Here is a 20,436-nt window from a genome sequence, read left to right as displayed (position 1 = left end):
AGCTATTACATCAAATGGGGCACGGGTTTCCACGTCGTCTCAGGCGTCGCAATTCGCCGTGCAGGGCTCCTTCTCTTGAGCACAACATAAACCTATGACTGTGGTTCGAATCCCGGTTCACCCCGATTGTGTTTCTAGGTTTGTCCACACCATACCCGTGCTCGTTGGTTTCACCAAAGTGACATGCATCACTTGGGACCTTGCTCCCACATTAAGCTGACACACCGTGATTTTACTGGAATAGTGTTAAAAGCGGCGTTAAACCACACTCACCCACTCACCATTATATCAAATTCCTCTATACAAAGCCAATATACTAAAGTACCAAACATGTTACAATGTCAACACTTATTTCAATGAAAAATATGTATTGCGTCTTCAAGACATTATGGAATTTCTGTGCATCTCATATTCCGAGGTTCCCGCCCTGGGCGTTGTTATCAAGCGTTGTCCTGTTCCGTGAACGTACATTTCCTTATGATGAATGACATTTCATTGTAAGTTTCAAGCCAAACGAAACCCACGTTAAATATGTTTCACCAAGGCAGTGGGGACCTAGGATTAAACGTCTGTACCTTCAGAGTAACTGCACGGGTGTGCCTGTGGCGTACTGGTATCTCCGGATTCACATGTGTTCAACAGGACATGACTGAAGGGCTTTCCCAATCAAGACCCGAACACTTGGCGTTCTCAATGTGTTGATTTGTCGTCAGAATCTCCCAGTTCAGTGTTACTACACCATAGGTCAGACATTGTCTGTCGACCATTCATGAGTCTTGTTTTGACTGTTGCGTACAGAATGTTTTTGTCACTTTCTCAGGCCATGTCCAACGAACCATGCATATTCTAATTTAAGGTCTAAATCGGAATGTTTTTTTTCAAATAATATGCTTTCCACCAAAAATATGATAACACTAATATTGAAAAAGTCTGAGCACAGATGGCGACCAGGATCCGCTAATCAAGATTTCAACTGATTATGTTCCTTGGTCACCGCCGGGTTTCATCAAAGTGTTAAACGTTTATGGCACCTCACCGAGTTTGGCTGTCCTACATCAAACTAGCATGCCATGATATAGCTGAAATGCTGTTTGCGTCATCCCGTGAAGATCCGGGGTAGAATAGGTTTTCAGCAACCCATGCCTCCCCTAAAAGGCGACTATGCTTGTCGTAAGAGGCGACTAACGGGATCGGGTGGTCAGGCTCGCTGTCTTGGTTGATACATATCATCATATCCCATTTACATGGATCGATGCTCATGATATCAATCACTGAATTGTCTGGTCCAGACTCGGTTATTTACAGACCGCCGTCATATAGCTAGAATATTGCTGAGTGCGGTGTTAAATAAAAAACCATCCAAATCATATGTACATTGTATGATGTATAAACTACCGTTGATGGTTTTGAGAAACAAAGATCGATCGCAAACAAACAAACAAACACAAAGCTGTTTGCGTCATTTAATCCTCACACACTATTGTTACAAAAGCGTCGCCTATCAACCCCTGCCAGCCCCGGATACTTGAACCGGATTTCTTTCGATGATAAAACACCCTTCTACGTAGGCCACTCCGTGGCTTACCGAGAACCGAGTGTCTGTTCTAGTTGACCATCCTTTGAAATGGATACTGTGTGTTTTGTACTTTTGGCATTACTCCGGGTCTCAGTGTGTTTGGAACACATACCAATCACAGGAAATTGTTCTGATGACGCAAGTACAACTGGAGAGAGATTGGAAGTCTTCGGCATAACAGTGAGCATTTACAACATCCTTATTTACATCTTATAGTTTACGGGATGTAATCACATATACATTAAACCAACTATTTATATCCATACAATGAGGCTATATTGTCAGCGGGCAGTACATAACTGCATCTGTCTCTTCATAGACTGTTGTGTTTATTTGTTTGTCGATTAACGCCGCAGTCATCAGTATTTCAGATATGTGACGGTGGTCTTTAATTAATCGAGTCCGGGCATAAAATCAAGTGATTGGCATCATAAGCAGCGATTTACGCAATTGGGATACGATCACATGCCACCCGATCCCGTCAGTTGCTTCTTACGACAAGCATGGATTGCTGAAGACCAATTCTAAACCGAATCTTCTCGGGATTGATATACTGTCAACATAAAGATAATTCTACTTTCATGAAATCCATGACAATAAGGTGGTTTGATCAAAATCAATGCAATGCACGTTTCATATATTTGCATTCATAAGGCATAGTGAAGAAAATGCATTCAAAGAAAAAATATATTCACTGTGCATACAAGTACCATCGAATGTGGTCAGACGTGGTCCCCGGTACATAATACTTGTCGTAAGAGCAGACTACTTTGGGGATTGGATGGTCACGATGTATGATCTGGCTGATCCAAACCGAAAAATAGAGACAAAAAAATTGTTGTGGACCGAATGTCCCAAACAAATTTTACTGCATTATCAAAGTAACTCAAAGGATATTGATTCAATAAAGTCATTCATTTTCCTTACAGTGTTATATATGTTATGAGTTACAGTAAACTACGGTTATAACGAACACGCTTATAACGAACTGACGGATATAACGAACTTACTTTTTGGTCCCGACTATTTGCTGTAGTTATGCTGTATATATGCTTATAACGAACTACGGTTATAACGAACTAAAATTAGTGGTCCCTTTTGAGTTCGTTATAACCGTAGTATACTGTATATTTATGGGCGTGTTGATCTAATTTCGTCGGTCATATTCCTGGCTAGGGGCGTGCAGGCTGGTTTCGCCTCAAACGTATCTTTATCAGAGGAAACAACACAATGTTTCTCCTTAGAACCGATGAAAACGATAACACATTTCCGTGACATAGAGACAAGGCATGTTGTGATTGTTGTGTTAGGTATGTAGCTATGTACTCCTAATGTGATGCTGGTGGCATTCAGAGGAGTTGTCTTTTTTATAAATAAAAGTGATATAAACCATTTCCATGAAAAAATTTCGAAAGAAGTCTCAATGTATAAGATTCCATTGTACGATTCCGACTATATCATAAGCATGTGTTTATGAATCACCATTAAATGGTGATTTAACCAGGTGTTCGCGAAAAGATGAGCGCATCCTGCTCCACCGGTGGCATCCGTCAAAAACACATGCAAAGGCAAGTCAAAACCGCACTCACAAATAGAAAGTACGGTGATTATGTACACTAGATTAATTATTAAAGTAAGACTGATGAGAGCATGTCGTAAATGTTCTTGCGTAAAGGATTAAATGTGATTTTTTTTTCTTTCCAGAAAACCAAGATTACCTGTAACGTTCTCAAATCAGAGGGTAAGTCCCGACTTAATTTGTCCACATATATTTGGGATAACACTCATAGATAGTTCTAGGGATAACGCTCAAGAATATCACTAACGGGTTAACTCTTGGATGTGACGCATGTTTGCAACCTTGAGAATGAAACACGGGTTCAGCGTTCGGGAAATGATGTAAAGGGTATCCGAGTTGTGGGGTAGCCAAGTGGTTAACGCCAGACTTCGATTCCCAACATGGGTACAATGCGTGAATCCCATTTTTGGTGCCCGCTGCCGCGATGTTACTGGAATATTGCTAAAAGCGGCCTTAAACCAAACTCATTCACTCACGAACACACGTGCGCACGTACGGTCTCACTCACTCACTCACTCACTCACTCACTCACTCACTCTTGGATAACATTCCGATAACACTAACTTTAACATTAATATCACCTAATTGTAAGGTAATCTCCAAACACCATTTTAACACAACTCTCTGAATTTAAATGTATTCCCCGTGAGTCGCGTAACAGGACCCCCCCCCCCCCCCCCCCCCCCCCAAACCATATGCCCCTTGGGGGGGGGGGGGGGGGGGGGACTGTCAAGCTGAGTATGTTGATTACAATAAAAGTAAACACCATTCTTGGTACTGATGCAATTTTTCTGTTAATGTAAAAGTGTTGATCCTCGTACCTGCATAGCAATAAGGTTTGTTCTTAAAGTATATTACACACTTGTTATAGACTGCGGACCACTTCCTGGTGTGTTTGGTGGGAATTCGATAGGGAGGCCAAGGGACTTCCGTGTCGAGCCCATAGCGGTGAACAAAACTGAAGGATATGTTCCAGTGGCAGTTTTCAAATGGAAACCATCTTCTTCAGGTAGGAAATGTATCCGTTCTAAGAGTGATTTCAGATATACATTGCCAGAACTATCTCTTGAATAAATACACTGTCTGACGTTTTCATATGGTTGTAAACTGTTTAGATATAACGAATAAAATATATTAAAGATGTTGCAAGCTTCAACAACTGGTTAATGAAACTTTTTTATTATTTATACATCGAATGTCAGTGGATAGGAGTATGAGGTGAGGTGAAATGGGGTTTAACGTCGCGTCGAAGATTATTGCCCTTATATAGCGACGTGCATGCACGTGTGTGTGTGTGGCTGCTTGTACTAGTCCGGACTGATGCCGATTTATAGTGCTAGCACACTGAGATACCATGCCGCAGTTTAACACGGATACCCCACTCAGACACAGTATACTGACTCCGAGCCGACAAGTCCTTGTTTTAGCCCCTTAATGCCGAGCGCCAGACAGGGTAACAACAAGTACCATCTTTTAACGTCTTTTGGTATGACGCGACTATGGATCGAACCCCGGACCTTCCGCTCTCCGGGCGGACGCTCTACCATTAGACCACGGAGGCGGTCTGGATAGGAGTGTGGTTGCATCACTTCCCAGCACCCATGTACTACACTATGACTAGATATAAACTGGGGGCACGGGTGGCCCAGTCGTCTAAGGCGCCGCGATTCGCTGTGCAGAGTTGCGTCCCTTGGGCACACCAGAAACCTATGATTGTGGGTTCGAATCCCGGTTCGCCCCAATTATGTTTCTAGGTTTGTCAGCACCATACCCGTGCCCGTGGGTTTCACCGAAGTGGTAAACGTCTGAGACCTGCATCACTTCCGGCTTTCCTCCCACATTAAGCTGACACGCCGTGATATAACTGGAATACTGTTAAAAGCGGCGTTAAAACCAACTCACTCATTCACTAGATATAAACTGAGGGGCAAAAGAAGCTATACCCTTCAGTTGATGTTATTTGAATTTCAATTAAATATATTGGTGTTAGTGATAATATATACAAACATGAATTGTAAAGGCGCTCAGTAAGTACTCAATGAATACTCTACATGGTTTCATTGTTTTAATATAATTTGATGTAAACTGTTAGAAATAAAACATAGCCTTTATTCGCATGACACACACTACTGATGGGTTGATGGAATGAGAGATGATTAAATAGATATAATATAATTTAACCACCGTTCTTTCAATTTTCACTTTCATATAAACTCGGTATACTTTCTTTTGCCCCTCAGTATTACTCTGTAATACTCCCCTGGGGAATAGCTCATAAATATGTCGGGGTGTGCCCTGTGTATCTGACGCAACCAGAACAATTCTTTTGGTCCATCTTCGAATTCGGTACATGTCATTTCCCTTTGAGCTATCGATAATATCGAGTTGTAAATCAGATAGCTTGCCCCTTTTTTTAAATATCCTTTTCTAATTACCAAATGTATTTTGCGAATAGTGTACATAAAGCTTTTGATCATATGACTGGAACTATTCTGCACTGGAACCCCACGTAGAATGTCTTCAGTCGAGTGCCCTTGTGCACCAAGTCGAAGATTAAACCTACTATTAGTGAATGAGTTTGGTTTTACGCCGCTTTTAGCAATATTCCAGCAATATCACGGCGGGAGACACCAGAAATGGGCTTCACACATTGTACCCATGTCGGGAATCGAACCAGGGTCTTCGGCGTGACGAGCGAACGCTTTAACCAATAGGCCACCCGACCGCCCAAAGCTACTATTAATTGCAAAATAATATCACATTGATAGTAATAGTAACGGTAAGTATTGTGATAATGTTAACATCAATGATACTGATGATGATCATTGCAGGAGTAGACGCAGTGCATCTGAAAGGGTTCCAACTGAAGATAAGGAAAATACTTGGATCAGCTGAATATTCAGAGACTATGTGCCGGATATTTGATCTCTCAAGAACAAAATTTCAGGGTAATGATAACAATGTAAGTTCAAGGTGAACTATTTGTAAACGAATGATTAAACTAATGAAGTGATTGTTGTTTTACACCGCAGGTAATAGTACCCCGGCTATATCACGACGTCTTGTAAATTATCGAGTCTTTGACAGGTGTGTACATAACAAATTGCATGTAATCGTGGATAGTCGCCATCGCCACACAATGAACCAGGTCACACATTTTAAGAGAGAGAGAGAGAGAGAGAGAGAGAGAGAGAGAGAGAGAGAGAGAGAGAGAGAGAGAGAAATATGCACGTATCAATCGAAACTAAATGTACAGCAACGACTATCATTGATTGAGCATTACTTTAAAGAAGATACCATTTTGTTTCAGCTGGAATTCTCTGAAACATTTCCCAGATTGGGGGCAGGGCCAGACATTCAGTATCAGGCAACGATATGTTCGCTGCCCCGTGAGGCCCATTGTCAGAGCCTCCATTTCGCCCTACCGGAAGTGCAAGGTAATGTGTTCGTTGTTAAACCCCGCAATTGGGATACGATGACATGCATCAACCAAGTCAGCGAGTTTGACAACCCGATCCCGTGAGTCGTCCTCTTACGACATGCATGTGTTAAGACCAATTCTAACCCGTATCTTCACAGGTTAGGTAATGTGTCGCAGGATATGTAGCTGATTCCGCGGTACTATCGCTGTAGAATCGCGGAAATGCCGCGGAACGATCGCGATACTTCAGCAAAAATGTATATCGATAATTCCGTATTGGAGAGAGAAAATAGCTAAACCCTGTTTAGGAATTAGTAAACATTTAACCTTCTTGTTAAAAAAAAGATTGATGAAAACTGACTGTCTTGGAATTTAACTCCTGGAATGAGGGGACACTGTGTACGTGAGTCTTGAAATATTGCTGATCCGACGTTGAATGAACAGGAGATCAGTGAATGCCACAGGTTTAAGAACGATTCTTTGTGAAAATTAACATTGCATATGCATCAGTTTACCATGGAGTGTGTGAATTGTATCATAGTCATGTCTATTGTGGCTGCATGGTATTTGATGGCGGCGGTACAAGTCTCTTTGCATTAACAGTTGACGTTCCTGTTTCACTTTGTTTCAGAAAGGTGAGAATGATGACAAAGCGGAGATGGTAAACCCGTCCTTGTACTGCATACCTTGCACTATTTTATTGGCTTTGGCATGCGAACGATCATGTTAAAACATTATGACTCAAATCCGATTTTGAGCATTACTGTCGAGTTACTGTGCTATTTTGGACCTCTTTTCTGTAATTTCTGCATGTATGGTTGCAAGACGTGATATTCAGTGTATGGTTTGATGAATACAATGTATTACATTTGCTTTTTTTAGATTTAAAATATTTTATCACCTTTTTTTTTGCCCCTCTTAATGCATGTAAACACATTGAGAATGCTTGTTGCGTTATCTTAATGTGTCTGTAATACTGATGATGCATGTTTACCTTTTATCCAATCACCTTACGCATCTCTCTTGCTCGTTTTAGAACAGCAAATCATAGATTACCCATTGAAACAGGAAGATGGTATAATATTGTGAGAGAGGAAAGAAAATGTACACTGTGTAAAAATTTTATATGTGATGAAATGCACTTTTTATTAGAATGTCCAAAACTCTCAGAAATTAGAAACAAGTTTTTGACTCAATACTACTGTATGTATCCTTCTGCCGTAAAATTCTCTCATTTGATGTCCATTACTTATAAGCCAATTCTATTAAAACTGGCAAGTTATATAAGATCATGTATGGAAATGTTCCACTGACATGTTTTCTTCATTGTATCTAATTCCTGTATCCAATTACATCTCTGTATCACTGTCGTGATTTACGAGAATAAACATCATTCATATGGTTCTGACCAAGTACAGAGCTTTGTTGGTTCTGTGGTTCATTGTTCTTATGTCTTTCAATCTGTTCACAGACACGGTGCAGCCGCCGATTGGAGTCCCCTGATAACCTACCGTTTGTCCAGAAACTCTCATCATCACTATAACCTCACGGTGACTTTTAGTCTCGCCCCGACCGAATTCAAGTTTGACGAATACCTAGTGTCACTGTATAAAATGGCGGGGCTTCAACATCCATTCAAAGAGTGTAAATTACACACTAAAACACCGTCATCATGCAATACGGTAGGCATTGCTATCATGGCTTTGAGTGAGCGAGTGTGTAAGTGAGTGAGTGAGTGAGAGAGTAGTGTGGGTGTGGTGGTGACTAGGGGAATGAGTAAGCCGGTGACTGGTTTGGTGAGTGGGTGAATGAGTTAATGGTGGGTTAGTGAGTGAGTGAGTGAGGAATGGGGTTTTAGAACTGACTAATATTACAGTTATATCGGTAAATATGTCAGTAATTGTTGGAGGAAAGAGATAGTAGCGTGAAACTCACTGGTAAGACAAATCAAGGATCATTATTGGAGCGGAACTAGGATTCGAACGATCAGCGGATCCTGCCACAGCTGAGGGCCGGAAATCAGCACAGCGAAGTTCGGCGCCGTAGACCACTGAACATCATTAAATTGTTAACCCTTTTATCTGTAAGCGTCTCGAAATACACAAAATGAATGGTTGAGTTTGATTTTACGCTGCTTTGATCAGTATCGTATGATTGAGTGAGTGAGTGAGCAATATTCCATCAATATCACGACAGGGCAACACAAATGGGCTTCACATTGTACCCATGTCGGGCATCGAACCAGGGTCCGGCGTGACGAGCGAACGCTTTAACCACAAGGCTACCCCACCGCTCCTGGTATCATATCAAGTCAGTTTAATGTTAAAGGAAAGTCCGAAGTGATGCAGGAGGAAAACCTCCACATTTGTCTTAGTTTTCCCGACATTGCTCTCTCGGTTGTCCCGTCTGACGTTAATCAGAATACCCATTATTGATGACGTCACTGTACGCCTAAGTGACGTCATTTTCTTATGACGTAGATTATCATGTCCACATGCCTATACTGTTGCTCATAACAAAATAGTATTATATGTTGAACTGGTGGAATTGCTACGTATTGTGACTGACATCAAGTTTCTGTTGTCATGCTAACTGACATTGTCTCGATACGAAAAACGTCTCTCAAAAGGATGTATATTCGCCAGTTTTTTTTTCAGATTTCCCACCTGGCTAAAAACAACGCTAAATCCGGGACTGTGATCTTTGTCGATATCCCAGAAAATAGGTATATGTTGGAGGTAAGGTTCCTATTCAAATTAACATTTCAGTTGCTTTTCACTTAAGGTTCGTTTGCTTAGTTCATTGGCTTGATTGTCACAGACCTTTATTCGGCCAACGGTCCATGTTATGGTTGGTCTGTCAAGGCCTGTGTTTGCCGTACGGTTGGCTAGTCCGTCAAGGCATGTATTTGGAGAATGGTTAGTCTGCCAAGGCCCGTATTAGCCGGGCGGCTAGCTAGTCCGTCAACGCATGCATTTGGACAATGGTTGGTCTGTCAAGGCCTGTATTACCCGGGCGGTTAGCTAGTGCGTCAAGGCATGTGTTTGGACAATGGTTGGTCTGTCAAGGCCCGTATTAGCCGGGCGGCTAGCTAGTCCGTCAGGGTCTGTGTTTGGAAAATGGTTGGTCAAAACAAAACAAACAAACGATAGTACCAAGACCGTAGTGATATAGTTTTTGGTGATAGCAGTTCGGTTGAATAATATCATTTGCTATCTTCACACACTGCAGCTGCTTGACATGTCACCTCCATGTAATCAAAAGCAGGGAATTCCAAATGGTGCACATTCAAAAGTGAGATCACCGACAAACATTTATAGGTTCCATGTGATGTCGTCCGAGTTAGCGAAATGAGAAAACTGCAGTCGATGCACTGCACATTTTCAGTACGTGGTTGAGCATTGTGTTAGGGAAGTGATCGCAATCGAGGGAGTGTCTCGGCAATGTGTTATGTAATAGCCGATTCCGGACTGTCTGATTCGAAAACGGATGACAAAATCGTATAGGGCGTCGCATTTCCGTGCAACAACCCTATGATTGTCGGTTCGAATCCCCAATTAGTTTATCAGTGGTTCAGCACCGTTTGACAAAGTTTTTTTTCAGTTATGGTCTAAGCGCTTGGAGAGTACAGCACTGGATTATTTTTATTATTATTATTATTATTATTATTATTATTATTACGACGACGACGACGACGATGATGATGATGACGATGATGACAGGTGAATGTGAGATGTCAGCCTAACGTGATTGACTCAAATGACCAAATGTCCTCACACTCCTTATCCCATATTTACACTCTTCAAAAAAGGAAACGCACAGGTTGTATGTAGTTCATTGAACCTGACTGCACAAAAATCCGGTATATAAATTGGATATATGTTTATGGAAAATGTTGGTGGCCTGATATTCGACAAACGGTGCGTCAAAACGCAGCCATTGTCGATTTGCAATGTCTTAAACGGCATTGTTTTCACACTTGTTTAAAAAAAATGTCATGGAGGAAAACAGTAAAGCAAAATGCACGTGCAAGTTATGGCATTCGTAACTCGTGGTAGTGGCAAGTACGAAAATGCCGAGACTCAGCGCTGCCGATCCACTGCAGACCGTCCGAGAACCGGCCGACCAAGAGATACCACCCCTACACAGGATCGCTTCATTCGACTGTTCCACCTACGTCATCGCAATGCCACAGCTACGTAGACTGCAGGACGCATCCCTGGTTTGAGGAAGATATCGGACCAGACTGTCAGGAACCATCTCCGCGAGGCTGGAATCCGACCCAGAAGACAAGTTATCGTCCCTGTTTTGCAACAGATCGATCGACAGCGGCGTTTGCGTTGGTGTCATACCTTACAGTCTTGCAATTTGAGAAAATGGAGACTGGAGAGTGTGGTTTAGCGATGAATCACAATTTCTTCTTCACCGGCGAGATGAATTCGACAAATTCGGTGGCAGTAGTGTCATGGCGTGGGAGGACATATCCTACACCACGACATCTGACTTGGTTGTGTTTCAGGGAAATTTGAGAGCTAATCGCTACGTCTTCAACCTCACCTTCTTCCAATCATTGTCAGCCAGAGGGAGCTGTTTCAACAGGACAACGCTCCATCGCATTCAGCTCGTGTCACGGTAGACTACCATCATAATGCCAAAATCAACGATTTGCACTGGCCGTCGACATCTCCAGATCTCGACCCAATCGAACACCTCTTGTATGAACTCGATCAACGTGTACGTCAACGTCAGAACACGTTGTAGACACTCCCACAACTGGCCAACGCGATTCAAGCAGAATGGCGCAGAATTCCGCAGGACGGAATTCGTATACTTATCCAGTCAGTGCCGAGGAGATGCAGAGCCGTGATTGCTGCCCGGGGCGGTCACACGAGATACTGAATTCAGCGCTACCTTGTGGCCTTATGTGACATGACAATGAACAGTTTTCAATGCCTGTGTACACGACAACATGTGACTATCAAGCTCCAAAATGTCATATTTGTATCTATCATATTGGATTTAATATAGAGACGTTATTGGGTACAATGCATTTACTAAAAATATACCAGTCGTTTCTTATTTTGAAGAGTGTATATTAAACTCTGCTGTTTTGTGTAGAGTGTTGACGGAGATTGTGGATATTTTTACATCAATTACATAAATAACAGATTTCAAAGGGTGTTTCGGTGCTACTTGCTGTTGGCGATGTAGCGCTGACACTAACAGTGAAGATTGATGTCTGCCACTCAAACTATTAGGATGGTGGGGTAGCCTAGTGGTTAAAGCGTTTAATCGTCACGCCGAAATCAAGGTTCAATTCCCCACGTGGGTGCAATGTATGAAGCCCATTTCTGGTGTCTCCCGACGTCATATTGCTGGAATATTGCTAAAAGCGGCGTAAAACTGCTCACCCATAACTATAAAAAGAATATGTTGTCCCCTCTTCAGAGATTAGATCAATCGCCAATATTTCGATAGAGGACAAATTGCATACTGGTATCTGAGGGACATGATTTATATCCATGACACGTTTTATATGTCTGTAATGTATGTCTTATGTTTTAAGCCTTATTGATTTTTCGTTCGTTTACGTCTTCTCCTTAATGTATTGTGACCGTCCGGGTACATTGGTGGAATTTTAAGTGCGAGTATTGTTATTGGTCGAGACTTTTTTCATTTGGTTTTCGAATCCCTGCAACCATAAAAATGAACAGAATGCAATATCAAATCTGATAAGTAAGAAAACATACAACTTTATGGATAACAACTTTATTGTATTTAGCGACGTTTCGATGTAGAATATTACACGGTTATCAAGCTGGATTGGACTCTACTGATAGAGTGGAGATGACATTTTAACGCACAAAACATTTGATCTTTTTTGCCACTTGTCGACCAGATTCCGTACACCAAGACGTTAATTAAGTAGATATATTTTGTGTTGTATTAAAGGTCCAGGCAAGGGATCCCTTTTGGCGTGAACACAACTATGCCCTGTGCTTCTCTGTTCAAGAATCTGGCAAACACAGGCGCAAGGAGTGCTTGCGAACACGGATGAAGAACATTGTTATTGGTAATGAGCGAGTGGAAAAGTGTGGTTTTACGCCGCTTTGAGAAATATTACTGCAATATCAGTGAGTGAGTGAGTGAGTGAGGATGGTTTTGCCCCGCTTTTAGCAATATTCCAGCAATATCACGGCGGGGGAGACCAGAAATGGGCTTCACACATTGTACCCATGTCGGAATTCGAACCCGGGTCTTCGGCGTGGCGAGCGAATGCTTTAAACACCCGACCTCCCCTACTGCAATATCAAGGCGGGGAACGCCATAAATGGACTTCGTAAATGAACACTTGGGGACATGGCTAGGCCATTCGTCTCAGGCGCTGCCAATCGCTGTGCAAGCTGATGATCGCGTGTTCGGGGGTGGGGAGCTATTACAGTAATTTAGGATATTGGTGAATTTAATTCGGTTTGAAATCTACATTCCATACTGATATAAATATATCTGAATATATTGGATTGTGAGTTTTCTCTATAATGTTCCTTGGCCATCTTTACAGATTTTATGAATAGGTTGGGTTGGATATGCTGTGGTCCACAGTAATCAAGGATGACTCACAACGTTAACGTTAAATGTTGGGTTCTACTTACAGGGGAGGGACCTGATGAATCACAATCAGCAACAGAGTCAAATATTCTACTAAGCACTAGTGAGGACGGTGAGTATTTACAGTTCGTAGAGTGGGTTAACACATATTATGATTGATACATATGGTTATGTTCTGATTGAGTGAGTGAGTGAGTGAGTATGGTTTTACGCCGCTTTATCAATATTCCAGCAATATCACGGCGGGGGACACCAGAAATGGGCTTCACACATTGTACCCATGTCGGGAATCGAACCCGGGTCTTCGGCGTGACGAGCCAACGCTTTAACCACTAGGCTACCCGACCGCCCATGTTCTGATTGAAATCTAGCTTCGTACATATGATCATATAAGGGGAGTGTGGGTTCAGTCTATAGTTTAGGATGCATGTTTGAGATCATACATTCCTCAGAGGCTATGGACACGTGGAGTAGGCGTTATTCTGCAGTAAGGGTGACATACTGGGTTGGGTGTGTGATCGCCCGGGTATGAAAAGTGATTTCTGATTACAGGTGAGAGACCAGGTGAGACACGAACAGCAACAAAGCGAAATATTCCGCCAGGCACTAGTGACAGCAGTAAGTATCATCAGCAGGTACATTGCTTAAGTTGGTAGAGTGTACATTAAAGATATATTGCTTCGTGCCCGATACTCAAGTAACTGTATGCTTTTCATTGCTTTTTGCATTTGTTTTCGTTTGCATGTGTGGATGGTTGTGGTTTTAGACCGCTTTTAGCTTTTTTTCAGTACCAATGAAGGAATCGAACACGGTCCTTCGGTGTGACGAGGGAATCATTCAACCGCTAGGCTACCCAGTCACCCCGTTTGAATTTAGAAATGTTTACCTACATGGAAATATAATGTCAAAATAAATTTAACCCAACAAAATAGTTCCTCTGAAACTCATGTCCCGGTCAATCGTCATAAGTAGCCTGTTTTTATTGTTTGATGTGTTGTGTATTTGTCAAGGATAACAGTCACAAATTGTATTTAAAGGTATTTCAGATATATCACGGCGGGACAACTAGTTGGGGGAATAAACCCAAAAGATACGCAGGTCGTAGTCGTTTACCACTTCGATGAAAGCATGGGCACTGTCATGTTGTCGATTAACCAAGAAACTTATATCCTGGCAAATATTTATATAAATATATTTTATACCGCTTTAAATAATAAGGAATAAAGGTACTGAAAAAACGTCACATTTTCAACTTCCAATATTTCCCTCCTCTACAACCCTCACTTTGAAGTCAAATAAAATTCAAAATACATCACCCACACAAATACACTTCACAGTTTTGAGTAATGTTGGAAATTCCCTGTTCTGTGATATCATCCACTGGCATTTTAAACCAAGCAAAAGTACTGAAAATGACCTCTGACAATTAGGTACATCGTAAATGTCGCCATTTTTTACACATTACTAAATCACCACTCACAGCGTTATTTACAGCATGTTTGGAAATCTTAATTTCGGACTTTTACTCCATGAAATGAATTTCATAAATAGCATATTAGTGATCACGGGAATTTGCGGTTATATTTGCGTCTGGAATCGATCATGTTATCTCGACATTGACTCTTACTCGTTATGCATTGCACGTGCCTGAGCTAAACCCCTAGTTGCCTTCAGGCGTGAATTTTGGGTAGCTCTTTCTTCGCATTCAGTCTTGCACTGTTCATTGTTTTAATAGTCGTTCTCAATTTTACAGTTTCAAAACAGCATCTAATCAGAGTGACATAAACAACATGTTCTTGAACTGTTCTTATTGCCAACATACTCAGACCTATTGACGCTTGTTGGCATATATAGAGGATTCATCACGAGTGTTTTTTAATATGGGAAATATCAACCGAGTCTTAGTTAATCGGTATTTGCCGAGCCTTTGGCGAGGCAAATACCGATTAACGGGACGAGGTTGATATTTCCCATATTAAAAAACACGAGTGATGAATTCTATTTATCATTTTCACATTTTTGCTTCCAAATTAAGGAATAATTGCATTAAACATTAACATCAGCAACTTGTCGAAATCTTACGTGCGTATTCTCACTCGTGCGTAGTGATACATGTTTTCCATAGCCATGTAAACCAAAATAAACAATTCGCTGAGAAAAAAAGTTCCTCGGATTATTTTAAACAAAATACTTGAACAGACTTTGGCAGAATAATTGAAACTTTAATAACGGTAACAACAACGATTCTGTGTAATCTGATTATATCTCTGGTGTAACTTCACTTATAATATATAGTTTCAAATCAAACCGCTCTCTCTTCCGGTTAGCTAATTTGCATATATTATTTGCATACTTATGTCATTGGGGTATGACATACATGTTTTTATGTCATAAGCTTATGTCATGGATAAATGCTTTAGTTAAATGATAAGTTCATATATGACACCCTACATACATTGGTGACCCTTGAATAATGACGCTGAGTACATATCAAGAATGGAAATGCTATTCGGAACAAGTTTTACAAGTTTCTTCCCATCTTATATCTGACAGTTCCAGTTGGCCAAAAGAGGTCATTATCATACCGTGTCGTTTGTTTCAGAAAGTGAGCGAGTTGTGTTAATTGTTGCTTTAATTTCAGAAACAAAGACACTGCTAATCGCCGCAGGAGTGTGTCTTTGTCTGGTGTGTATGTCTACCGTCATTTTGATCATCATATTCACACGAAAACATGTACAAGTGAAAGGTACGTGATACCATCAAGTGGCGAGATAATATTTAAATGGTTCCCGGATTCCACCGATCCTGAAAAAGCGCCCACAAATACTTGCATAAGTCTGTTCTATACTGATTTCTGAAAAAAGCGCATTTGTTTACAAACAAGAGAATAGTCCGGTCACATGATATGCAAATTAGCCTGTGGCAGTGGTGTTATGCTGAGTCACCACTGCGCCGGAGTGTGACATTAAACCATGTAGGGTACTATTTTGTAATGACCTGAATGTACACATGTTCACAACCAAACCAATGTACAAACTCAACGGCAGGAAAATAGGTTAAGCCACGAAACAAGCTTAAATGACACTACATACATGGAAACATACTAAAATACGTGTTAATGACCAAAACAAATTCAGTGATATGTCTTTTGTTGAAAATTCCTTTCCTCTATCCGTCAGAATTTGTCACCACAAAAACCAATAAAGTAAGAAATTAAAACGTATATGTCAATTTAGGTCATCTTCCCGAGGCAAGCGTATCCGCTAGCCTATATCAAAATCTGGTTTCTACGCTTGCCGTATCAAGGCCACTTTTCTTGGCTCCACCCTGGCGCCCCCTCGCGTAGATCACGAGTTGTGCCCCTTGTAATGAAGACGCGATATCCAATCAGATCGCTGTTCTTATCTCGTATAGCTTCACAAAGATGGCGACTACCATAGGCGACGACCTAGTTGATAACGAAAACATTCGCGATTTCATCCATGACAAAAAACGTAGGCAATCTTTTGGGGGTTTAAAATATGAAAATGACGTTTCAACAAAGACAGGCAGCGGTAAATCACTTTCATACGAAGGTGTACCAGTCGTGGATGTTGATTTTGTGAAACGTTCTGTGATTGGACTATCTTTATGTTTGATAGTCAAATCATATTTAGCACAGGAATGTGGGCTTGGTGTGGCAAGGGTGGCAACAATGCTTTGATGAAAAGGCTAATGGAGGCTCTTGCCTCGGGAAAATGATTTTAATGCAACCCGTGAAGACCCGGGTCAGCAACCCATTCTCGTCGACTAACGGGATCGGGTGCTTAGGCTGCTGAATTGGATTTATTATGCTTGTCATCGTATCCCAGTTGCGTGTATCGATTCTCATGATGTCAATCACTGGATTGTCTGGTCAGGCCAGACTCGATTATTTACAGACCGCCGTCATATAGCTGGAATATTGCTGAGTGCGGCGTAAGACAACCAAACAACCAACGACAACTACATGAATAAATGTGTTAAAGATCCGGAGTAGAATAGGTCTTCAGCAACCAATGCTTGCCGTAAAAGGCGACTATGCTTGTCGTAATAGGCGACTAACGGGATCGGGTGGTCAGACTCGCTGACTTGGTTGATGCATGTCATCGATTACAATTGCGTGGATCGATGTTCATGATGTGAATCACTGGATTGTCTGGTCCAGCTCTGATTATGTACAGGCCGCTGTCATATAGCTGAAATATTGCTGAGTGCGTCGTTAAACAATGCTACTCATACCTTTAAAACTACCCACTAATCAATCCACTTTCAGATGAGTGGGTTCGCATGAGAAGAGTCTACCTCCTTGCTTACGACGACCACGCAGCACATACCGATGCAGTTATGGCACTTGCCACACTTCTCAAAAAGCATTGCAACTGCGATGTGATATACCCCAAGTGGTTTATCCCAGATATTCGTAAAACAGGATTGTATGAATGGATTTCCACCCAGATAGACAAGTCCGATTTTGTTGTTCTCGTGAACTCCAAAGTAGCCTACTCGAGGTACACTGCCAGAAACTGGGATACACATTTTAGGGTAGAAGACTCCGGACCCGAAGCTGACGCTTTCTCATTCTCAACGTCACACCTGCGCTCGAAGGAAGGAAAACCCGACTTCCTGTATACCACCATCATGGCGTATTTCAACTACACCAACACAAATGACTTAATTCCTTTCAACCCAGGTCTGCATTACAAGTTACCTGAGAATTTACTTGACCTTGTGAATCACATACATGATTGTAACAAGAGCAGTCTCGGTGAGAGTGATATCTTAGGAACTACTGAAGGAAAGGCCCTCGTGAAAGCTGTCGATGAAGCTAAGGCTTACCAACAAAGAGTTCCTGAGTGGTTTTCGACACGGGTGTTCATGCACGAGAGTGATCAGGGTTTGGTTTTGAATTCAGCCTCAAAATGTACACAAGTTGTTGTTGATCCGGAAGATTTAATTCCTACACTTAAAGACGTGTCTGCTATGGCTTGCACTGATAGGTCATCTGAAACACAAGATGTGTCTATTGACAGTGCTGAAGCTGTGACACTTGTCCTAGAGGCAGTAAGGAGTTCAACTGTGGAAACAGAGTTTCCGACTAATGATGAGTTTGCGACTAATGTCTGCCCGGCATCTGGCCTTGGCAAGTCTCAAGAATCAAAACAGTTCTCACCAGAACACTTTTACCCCCCAGGGAGCTATTCTGAGAGCTTGTGTACAGACGAACTTGAGGACAGATTGTTTGCCATAACCAGTGACTCGTATATTAATAACGTGAGGGTGTCTTTCTAGCAGATATCGTCTCAAAGTCATCAGTATTGGAGATAACTACAGGCAATTCAGATATCTGGATATAAAGTTATACGTACGTCTAGATCTGTGTGTACGACACTGCGGTGGTCGGATACGTGGTGTCAGCTTGTATGGACAAATGCAATATTTCGGCTATTTGGCGATGGCCTATACGTATTCCTGTCTGAACCAGACAAATCAGTGATTGATGATATGAGCAACACCCCATGTTGTCGGGGTACGATAGGACGCTATAATCCAAGTAACAAAGTCTGATCTCCCGACTCTTATGGCACGGCAATGATAGGTCGCTGGGGACCTATTATAACCAAAATCTGAACGTTGTGTTATATATAATGATGATATAACGCATACCCCTTGCCAATACGTCATTCTCCTCAATTCCAGTCAGTTGTACCCCCGCTTGGTCACCGGGTCAAAACAGGTTCCAGTGCCCGCTTTATTGAAGTCAATTGTGTGGGTCATTGCTCCTACTATCAACCACTATTACCTGGTACCACCATGAGATGTAATACCCTAAAGAAGTTAAAGAACACCCGGTTCTTTCATGTGTGCATAGTTAATCTGTCAAGACATTTGAAAATATCCTGTGTTCTTGAACTGTTTTGGGGTTGAATAACTGGATTATTGTTATCTGCAATGTAAAAAATCGTCACTGACTCACTCTGTCAGTCAAGAGAAATAGCTAACATTTAACAAATATCTGTGTTTGTGAAAGGTTGAATTATTTCCCATTACAGGTTGGATGTCTGTGATGTGAGCAAGTTAATGGTCTATACGACAAGCATAAGTTCCTATGGACTCAGAAACCCCTAGGAATGGTCGTATAGAAAATTGTTCATTTGAATAAGTATTAGATATACTTATTCTTTAATTGAAGCTATTATTTTCTCTTGAACCCTGACATTTGCTATGTGTATAGTTGCTATTGCTTCCACGATATAATAAAGGTATTTGACGCTATCTTATGTTTATTCTGTCACATATGTATTCTGTCCCATTTCGACGGGGTCACGGATGGACTACCATATGCTGCTCAGAGGTACGGATCACGGAATACAAGATACGCCGCGATATGATAACAGGTGGACAACATGTTTCATAGCCAAGCCCCTTCTCACCAATGCGACTTGATGCCTGACAAACCCCTTCTCATCTATGTGATTTATACCTGAGAAGCTCTTTCTTATCAATGTATTGTGATACCTGACAAGCCCCTTCTCATCAATGCGACTTGTAGCCTGACAAACCCCTTCTCATCTATGTGGTTACTTACGTACTTATATTGGAGATTTTACGTGCACTTTCCGACTGCAGCGTATTTCGCACACGGGCCCGGCCAAGTCATTTAATGTGTTTCCGAAAAGGGGAAAAAGTTGTTTGGCAATCCAGTAGGGGTGTTTTAGTGGTTGCTTAAATAGAATTTTTGAAATTTTGAAAAAATGCCAAGAGGGTTTGGGGGACGAACTAAGGGACCTGAGTATGGAAGTTTGTTAGTTTGATTATGTGGTCTGGTTTTGGTAGTTTATTGGGGTTTTAAATGCGATTTATTAGTCCTGTTTTGATTAAGTATACGCCTAAGGCTTTGAATTTTTCTATTTTATTTTGTGGGTTTAGGATTGCTTCTAGAGTAAGAGCCTTATTTAGATTTAGGGTGGTTTGTAGTGTAGTTCGGTGTGTTAGGTAGTGGGTGCAGTGTATGAGTGCGTGTTCTGGGGTTTCTTGTTGTTTGCAATGTGGGCAGGTTCCTGTTGCGTGTTTTCTTATTATTTTGAGGTGGTTATTTAGGTTGGTATGTCCTGTTTGGAGTTTAGTAATTACTCTGTCGATTTTTTTGGACGGATGTAGAATTTTTGGTTTGGTTAGGGGTTTTTTGACAACCTTTTTGATTTGGCTATTTGAGTTTTGATATAGGTTATG

At 41.5% G+C, this 20,436-nt stretch overlaps 2 protein-coding genes across 2 annotated transcripts; both read left to right on the top strand.

Annotated features, from left to right (window-relative positions):
- Positions 1-1,540: 1,540 nt before the first annotated feature.
- Positions 1,541-7,398, top strand: LOC124111387. Its single transcript, XM_048382650.1, has 6 exons — positions 1,541-1,756; positions 3,281-3,317; positions 4,027-4,164; positions 5,987-6,117; positions 6,466-6,592; positions 7,208-7,398. Exons 1-6 carry the CDS (start codon positions 1,625-1,627, stop codon positions 7,213-7,215), a joined length of 573 nt encoding a protein of 190 aa, XP_048238607.1. The 5' UTR covers positions 1,541-1,624; the 3' UTR covers positions 7,216-7,398.
- Positions 7,399-7,980: 582 nt separating this feature from the next.
- On the top strand, positions 7,981-19,469 carry LOC124111356. The gene is made up of 7 exons (XM_046471020.2): positions 7,981-8,258; positions 9,234-9,314; positions 12,529-12,649; positions 13,232-13,297; positions 13,738-13,803; positions 15,827-15,931; positions 17,480-19,469. The coding sequence occupies exons 1-7, from the start codon at positions 8,190-8,192 to the stop codon at positions 18,493-18,495; spliced, it is 1,524 nt and encodes a 507-aa protein (XP_046326976.2). The 5' UTR covers positions 7,981-8,189; the 3' UTR covers positions 18,496-19,469.
- The last annotated feature ends 967 nt before the right edge of the window (positions 19,470-20,436 follow it).

This window comes from Haliotis rufescens, unplaced genomic scaffold (genome assembly GCF_023055435.1).
Source record: "Haliotis rufescens isolate VD_foot unplaced genomic scaffold, xgHalRufe1.0.p SCAF_4, whole genome shotgun sequence".
Classification (NCBI taxonomy): Eukaryota; Metazoa; Mollusca; class Gastropoda; order Lepetellida; family Haliotidae; genus Haliotis; species Haliotis rufescens.
Note: the sequence above shows the minus strand (reverse complement) of the source record. Positions and strands in the feature narration are given on the sequence as shown.

Coding starts and splice junctions, on each gene's coding strand:
- LOC124111387 (XM_048382650.1), top strand. CDS start 1,625: ATGGATACTGTGTGTTTTGTACTTTTGGCATTACTCCGGGTCTCAGTG. Junction 3,318..4,026: donor TAACGTTCTCAAATCAGAGG/GTAAGTCCCGAC, acceptor CACTTGTTATAG/ACTGCGGACCACTTCCTGGT. Junction 6,118..6,465: donor TTCAGGGTAATGATAACAAT/GTAAGTTCAAGG, acceptor ATTTTGTTTCAG/CTGGAATTCTCTGAAACATT.
- LOC124111356 (XM_046471020.2), top strand. CDS start 8,190: ATGGCGGGGCTTCAACATCCATTCAAAGAGTGTAAATTACACACTAAA. Junction 8,259..9,233: donor CACCGTCATCATGCAATACG/GTAGGCATTGCT, acceptor TTTTTTTTTCAG/ATTTCCCACCTGGCTAAAAA. Junction 12,650..13,231: donor GATGAAGAACATTGTTATTG/GTAATGAGCGAG, acceptor TTCTACTTACAG/GGGAGGGACCTGATGAATCA.